Genomic DNA, 8474 nt, shown 5'->3' on the forward strand with positions numbered 1-8474 from the left:
GTTTGATGCCAACAAAGAAACAAAAATGCTAAGTTTACAAATTTCAACTGTAATATAAAAAAGGAAAACAAAACAATGTTCGTTGTATCTTCATGTTTGTAATACTTCTAGTCGAACCCTACAAAAGAAATTCAGTTTCCACTTTTTGGTTTCATTCTGATCAATAAGAAATTCATCAAGATCTAGTCACAAGAGTATACATTAGGAAAAGTCTAATTAAGCAATTTCCACGCAAAACAGAAAATCAAAATGCAGCATTAACCATCAAAACAACAAAATTGAATAAGAATAGTCAATCAAATAAATTAATTGGCTACATGTAGTAAACAGAATAACAACTTCTTTGCATGTTCCCTATAGTAGAAAAGCAAAATTTCAGTGATCAACATTTCAAGGAACATGACACTGAACAAGCAAGAATAGCTCATTAAACATATTGTGAAAAAATGTATAACCATTCTTACTAATGATCATGAAAAGCTGCTATCATCAATAGTATCATCGATGTTTGCCCACCTTCTGAACGCACACGGCACGAAATTCCTACCAGCCAAAAATCCAAACTTGGTCCTGAACATCGACAATCGGTTATTGTTGTTGTTACTACTCGAAGGAGAATCATCGATAAGGGTTACTTCAGTGTCATTTTGCAGAAAAGCCATGGTAGTTTCTTGAACTCCAACATCACTACCACTTCCATCCATTGCTTCAACTTGACTATGATCAAAATTAATCGCCAAAGAACTCCTCTTTAACCGCAGCCACCCCGCTGCTTCACCAGTAACTTTCACACACTTTCTCACCTTGAGTTTAACCAAATTAGGACACCCAGAAGCAAAAGCAGCAATGCCGACATTAGTCACAGGACAACCCTTAATGCACAATTTCTTAAGTGCCACACACTTAGAAGCAATGCACTCGATATCAGCATCAGTAACAGTTCCAATCCCACAAAGAGCAAACCTTTCCAAACTCAGACAACACGAAGCAATTGCTCCCAAACTCAACGACGTAGGATACATAGCAATCAACACAAGCTCTTGCAAGTTAGGACAGTTTCTTGCAACCGAAACCAAACCCTCATCACCAATTCTGTTAGTCCTCCACCCATCAATGTGAAGCTTTTTCAACATCCTGCAACGCTCAGCAATAACAACAAGACCATGATCTGAACACTCGGGTGTTTTCACAAGATGCAAAGTTTCCAATTTCAAACACTTTGAAATCCCAACAAGACCCACATCACTAACTTGAACCTTCTCCAGATGAATCTCAACCAACCCAGAATTCATCTTCCCCACAGTCCCAAGCATCGAATCCCAATCACCAATACACCGAATCAGCTTCAAAGTTTGAAGCTTTCTCGAACCAATTATCAACGGAGCAAAGGAGTGCCCGTTAACAAGCTCCTTCAAACAAATCGATCTCAACGAAGATGACCCATTACCACAAACCGATTCAACACCTTCCTCATTAACCTCGTTAACATCGTTAACACCACGGAGCCTCTTAACAGAAAGTTCCTCAAGAACATTACTATTATCAACAACAACACGAATACCCTTAACACCAAACAAACACGAAACAACCGAAAGCTTCTTCAAATTCTTACAATTTCTCGCTAACCCTAACATCCCAATCTCAGTAACTTCCCTACACGCGCGAAGCTTCAAGCGCGTGAGATTCTTACAACGAAGCGAGATCAGAATCAAAGCATCATCGTTTATACTCGTTGATTTTCTGTTACAACGAAGCGCAAGCTTCGTAACAGAATCGTAACGATTGAACAAGGAAGGAACGATGTCTACCAATTTCGCCTCCGCGTTTAGTGAAAGCCGCTGTCGGCTTTCACCTTCCACACGGAACCACCGTTTGCACACGGCGGAGCAGCTTTTCCGATCGCCGGCGTCTAGGAAGTGAAGTATTCCGGCTAAACATTCGTCAGGAATTTCCTCCGAGTAATTCACACCGTTGATGAAATCATCGGAAGAAACACAGTTACCGTTTCCGTTGCCGTCACCGTAACGGAATCGGGTTACATCTGGTGACGGTGATGGAACGGCGGTTGACGGTGATTGTCCCATTGAAGAAAACGAAGAAAAATAAAAATAATAATGAGAGAAAATAATTTAATTATTGTTTTTGATAAGTTTATGATGAAAAATGAAAATGTGAGAAGCATGAAATGAAGAGAAGGAGACACATATAGATAGAAAGGTTTTCAACGATATCACTCTGTCAAAGGGTGAAGCGCGTGTCGTTTTAGCAACCACTGAAGGAAAGGGTTTATTACTGTATCATTACATATATACTACTCATTCAAATCAAAGATTATTCTAAAAATAAATTAACAGATCTAAAAAGTTGGAAATGGTAAAAGTTTAAGTTGATTACGTGTTTTGGAATTTTCCTTGTGTGAAAATTGCTGGAACTAGGTGGAGATTTTATTTACTTCCAAAAATGATTCACATCGGATTTGATTGTGTATGGAAATTTTAGATAAATTATCAATTTAATTATGAATAATAATCACTTTAATTTAGTTCTAAATATAGTACTATTCTAAATAAATATTAGCCCCCTCAAAAAAAAAATATAAGAAAATATCGAATCTAATAAATTAAATGTTTCTAATTTCCCCTAAAAAAGATGTATCCAATTTAAAATATAGATCAAGTACATTTTAATATTTTTCTTGTATTTTAGAGTAAATTGCTCTCCCCATAAACCTCATTCGATTTATTTTCTTTTCCATGTTATTTATTTCTTTAAATATTAGTAACTTTTGTTTTGACAAACCGAGTTGTTCTTATTAAGATATAAAACATCCTTAGAAGTGCTTATAGGTCTGAGTTCTTTTTAGTAGGATATAGATAAGAGCCGTGGTAAATATCCTGAATGATTTTACCTCGAAGCGGTCCCAAAATGAATCTTAGCAAATAAAATTATTGTTTGGCCGAAAATCACGGAGGCAGTGGGTCTTATATATTTTTTTGATGAAGCGGTGGTCAAATAAGTATGAAATCCAAGGGATGATAATTTGCCACATCATTCGGAAACCAATCGTGAATAAACATTTGTTGTACATAGTATTTCTGTATAGATAAACCTCCTTGAAAGTGTTTATAGGTTTGAGTTCTTTTTAGTAGGATATAGATAAGAGCCGTGGTAAATATCCTGAATGATTTTACCACGAAGCGGTCCCAAAATGAATCTTAGCAAATAAAATTATTGTTTGGCCGAAAATCACGGAGGCGGTGGGTCTTATATATTTTTTTGATGAAGCGGTGGTCAAATAAGTATGAAATCTAAGGGATGATAATTTGCCACATCATTCGAAAACCAATCGTGAATAAACGTTCGTTGTACACATCATTTCTGTATAGATAAACCTCCTTCAAAGTGTTTATAGGTTTGAGTTCTTTTTATTAGGATATAGAAAAGAGTCGTGCTAAATATCCCGAAGGATTTTACCACGAAGCGGTCCCAAAATGAATCTTAGCAAATAAAATTATTGTTTGGCCGGAAATCACAGAGGCGGTGGGTCTTATATATTTTTTTGATAAAGCGGTGGTCAAATAAGTATTTAATCCAAGGGATGATAATTTGCCACATCATTCGGAAACCAATCGTGAATAAACATTTGTTGTACATAGTATTTCTGTATGGATAAACCTCCTTGAAAGTGTTTATAGGTTTGAGTTCTTTTTATTAGGATATAGATAAGAGCCATGCTAAGTATCCCAAAGGATTTTACCACGAAGCGGTCCTGAAATGAATCTTAGCAAATAAAATTATTGTCTGGCCGGAAATCACGGGGGCGGTGAGTCTTATATATTTTTTTGATGAAACGGTGGTCAAATAAGTATAAAATCTAAAGGATGATAATTTGCCACATCATTCGAAAATCAATGGTGAATAAACGTTCCTTGTACACTTCTGTATAGATAAACCTCCTTACACACTCAATCTGATCATCCCATCTAACCCGTATTTCACAAAATCATACATATTTTGATATTTTTTTTATAATGTAAAGTTTTTTACACACATTGAGATATCAATTTCCTACAAAATTTAACCCAATGCACATGTCTGTACGAAGAAAAAAAAATCAAAGGATTCTAAAGCTATTGAGCCCGAGCTTCCACTCAAATAAGTCTCTAAGGACAAAAGCCCCAAAACAGAAGTCGGTGCATATGCCTTTAAATTGTTTATTTTTTCAAAAAAAAAAAAAACAAAATTTAAACAATTTTTTTTATTAGGCAATCTCAAAATATTTAAGATTGACAAAAAAAAGGAACGCAAAATTATGTGATTTTGTGGGGTGAAATGAATCTCATTGTTTAATACTCCCTCCGTTTCAAAATGAGTGTCGTTTTAGCCAAAAAAATTTGTTTCAAAATGAATGTCGCTTTCAGTTTCCAATGCAATAATAACTTTTTCTTTTCAATTGTACCCTTCAATTAATACTATGTTACACTACTTCCAAATGATTATTTTTTCTTTAATGAAAAACAAACTAATAGTTGATTAGGATAATTTGGTAAAATTGCTATGACATTTGACTACTTTATTCTATTCCTTAATTTGTGTGCAATTGGCTAAAACGACACTCATTTTGAAACGGAGGGAGTAGTATTCATACAATGACTTGTATAACAACGTATTAGAATAAAAGTTCGACTATTTGGTTTACTTGTAAAACAAGTAACCTCTAAAACTAACTTATATCTAACTAACCATATGCCAAACTCTGATATATCTTAATAATCACTCCATTGAACCGAAGCTTGTGACAAACATTGTCCAGCTTATAAACAATCAAAAAAACAAAGAGGAAATACATCGATCTATTATATACATATCATAAATGCCTAACTTCTCCATTAACTTGCAAAATGCTTCCAGTTTCAAAGGTTTAGTCATTATGTTCGCAATCTGATCTTGTGTGCTACAATGATCTATTATAAGTTATCTGAGAAAGTGATATCTTATATCTATGTGTTTGCATCATTGGGTTCTTTAACATTTTGATTGAATAACTATTAACACATAGTATAATTGTGCCTTTCTTTTGTGACCTCCCAAGTTGCTCAAGGATTTTTCTAAGCCAAATAGCTTGACTGGAACATGAAGTTCCTGCTACAAACTCAGCTTCTGTGGTGGGTAGAGTGTCAATAGGTTGTTTCTTATATGACCATGACACTAACCATGAACCCAGCATGAACACATATCCTGATGTGCTTTTCTATCATCCACATCGCCTGCACAATCAGAATCAGGCCATCGTTACAACTCCGAGATAGTGTTTCTCTTACAGAGGATTCCCACCAAAATGGTCCCTCTGAGGTACCCTAATGATTCTCTTAGTAGCAGCTAGATGATTCTCAGTAGGTCTCTTCAGGTTTCTAGCAACGAGACAAACCGAGAATGTAAGATCGGGCTTTGATGTTAATAGGAAAATCGAATACCATATCATTTGTTTGTATTTGGTAGAATCAACAACTTTTCCACCTTTATCTCGTTAGCTTGTTCCCATGAACAATATGATTGCATACTTTGTTACAATTTTCCATGACAAACCTAGTTAATATTTCATTAGCATATTTCTGTTGGTGAATGAATATTCCATACTCAAGTTGCTTAACTTCCACAATAAGGAAGTGTCTCATATTGCTTAACTTGATTTTTACAGAGATTTTAAAATTCTAAAAGATCACTTTATCGTTTCATGTATAAATTAGATCATCTATATACAAGCTTACTATAAGAATTTTACCTCCTATGAATCATCTTAGAATTATTTCCCAGCTTAACAAATTCTCTAACTACATCATCATACTAAAACTTTTAGTCTTTGTTTCCTATCATGTGATTGCTACAACTTGAATCAAGGAACCAGACTTCTTCTTTTATTGTAGTACTCACCTTTTCTTGAGCCAGAAGCAATGATTCTTCACTGTCAACAAAATTTGCATTTTCACTATCCCAATTGGGACGTTCGATTTTATAATGCCCCAATTTGTGACGCTTATAGCACTCAACAAGCTCTCTTGCTTGTCTTCCTCTTCCACACCATGTGGCGCCAACACGTCCTATTACATGTCCAAAACCCCTCCACGAGTTTAACATCTTCAAGGCTTGTTCATCATATTTTTCTTTATGAGTATTCATTCTTGCTTCTCGAACAAGTAAGTTGTTTTGCAGGTCATCAATTGAAAGAGTGAAGACATCATTAGACTCTTTTATATAACACACCACATTGTTGAATATTGATATCATGGATCTGAGAATCTTCTCAACAAATTGTTGTTTCTTCCTTTCTTTCATCATGTGCAAACATCTTATTTGAAATTGTGAATGTCTTTGCAAAGTAATCATTCACATACCTCTTTATTTCATAGTTAGAGCTTCAAATTCAGAATGTAAAGCTTGAGTTTTTGCATGGTTAACCTTGATATTTTCTTTTCGTGGAATTTCAAATATCTTTAGAAGTATTGTGCACAAGAATTACTTCTAGGGTTGATCTATCAATGGACTGGAAAGATAATTTTTCCCTTAAGGTTTTTTATCTTGCTATCCTATGCATCTTTGAGTTGTTCAGGGGTTGCATTTAGTGGTGTCATGGTGATTCCAGTCTCCACCAATCCCCAGTATTCTTTTGATCGTTGTAAATTCTACATGAGTTCCACAAAAGAACCCATATAACTTGAGAATTGAAGGTGGCATAAATGTATGTTGTTCCACCATAGCTAAAGCTTGAAATAAATCCTCATTATTCAATAGTATTGGTACAATGTCTTATATAGCAACACATTAGGGTTGGAGTTTAACTAATTGGTTTAGTTGTAAAACAAATAACCTCTAAAAACTAACTTGCATCCAACTAACCATGTCAAACACTGATTTATCCTAACAACTTTGGGCTCACAAAAATTTGACATAACAGGTTAAAGTTAATAAAAAAACACCCGTTTAGTAAAGTGTCTCAATTAATGTATGACACACACCGGGGGCGGATTCAGACTTTAGTTACATGTGAAGCTAAAATTTCAAAGAAACAATAATGCGAACTATATTAAAAACAAGAAATAATATTGTTTGATACAATACATTACAATAAAAATCGTCTTATATCCATTTGTTAAAAATGAGCTAAAATGACATCATCGTCTTCTATCCATTTGTTGAAAATGAGCTAAAATGACATCATTGCTAATTATTAAAAGAACATCTCTTTCTATATATAAGTTACAAGACGGACATTTAGCCACTGATCACCCATTTTGTTACATAGGTTACTCTTCACAACTTTCATATCTGAAAAAACACGTTCAACACTTGCAGTTGCTACCGATAAGAGCAAAGCCAACTTCAAAAGTTTATAAACTATAGCAAATGGGTTGCACTTATTTGTTTCCACATGTTTTGCACAAAGATATGAAAACCCTTTCAACTTAGTAAATTTTGGGTCAAATCGAACATCTATAACATAATTCTTAAGTTGAGTGCATAACGCCACTTTCGACACATCTATAAAATTATTTGGATAAAACTCAATCATCCTCAATAACTTGTTCACATCAAAAGCTGCAAATGACTTTACGAGACTCAAGCATGAAACACACTGTAAAAGTTCAGTATTCTACTGCTGCATTTTACCTATTATAAAAAAAAAAAAAAAAAAAACATGTGGAGCTATAGCTCCACATTGGCCCAAACATGGATCCGCCCCTGACATACACACATCAAAATATAATATTTATATATATATATGAGGAGGGATCAAATTACACCGAGATAATGTTACACCATTGTTACACCGTTCAATATCGTTTTACTTAGGCATGGCAATGGGGCGGGGTGGGGACGGGTTTTACATTCCCCGTCCCCATACTCGATTCTCATATACTTACCCGTTACCCTACCCATACCCAACGGGGATGGGAAATTGAACCCCATCCCCGTCCCCAACGGGTTCGAGTATCCCCGCCCCATCCCCGTCCCCGCATTGAATAATTTTTTTTAGTAAAAAATAGAAGATTTTTTGCAACCCCTAGAGAAATATTGTAATGCATTATCCAACAATATGTCCACTTTAACATTTGTTAGACCGATTGATTTAGTTGCTCCTTTAAATATCAATCGTAGTTTTTATAACACGACAATTATCAAATAAAATAACATGACATATCAACATAAAATAGTTTTATGCATTCGGGACGGGTTTGGGTATGGGTTCGGGGTGGGTACCTATATACCCGTTACCCGTCCCATACCCGTGTTTTGAAATCGGGGAAAACCCAAACCCATACCCAAACCCAGTCAAAACGGGAAAAACCCGTCAAATTGGGTTTGGTTCGGGTGGGTAACCACGGGTATGGGTTTTGTTGCCATGCCTAGTTTTACTCGATGCATATTTTTCAAATTTGACCATTGGATTGTGTGTTTATATCATATAGATCATTCAC

The 8474-nt window shown here is 35.1% G+C and overlaps 1 protein-coding gene across 1 annotated transcript; it reads right to left on the reverse strand.

Annotated features, from left to right (window-relative positions):
• Positions 1-278: 278 nt before the first annotated feature.
• Positions 279-2332, reverse strand: SKIP2 (SKP1/ASK1-interacting protein 2). Its single transcript, XM_085734029.1, has one exon. The coding sequence runs from the start codon at positions 2082-2084 to the stop codon at positions 471-473; it is 1614 nt and encodes a 537-aa protein (XP_085590155.1). The 5' UTR covers positions 2085-2332; the 3' UTR covers positions 279-470.
• Positions 2333-8474: the final 6142 nt, after the last annotated feature.

The sequence above is a fragment of the Medicago sativa genome, chromosome 8, assembly GCF_051527215.1.
Source record: "Medicago sativa cultivar Bolivia chromosome 8, Bolivia_mono, whole genome shotgun sequence".
NCBI lineage: Eukaryota > Viridiplantae > Streptophyta > Magnoliopsida > Fabales > Fabaceae > Medicago > Medicago sativa.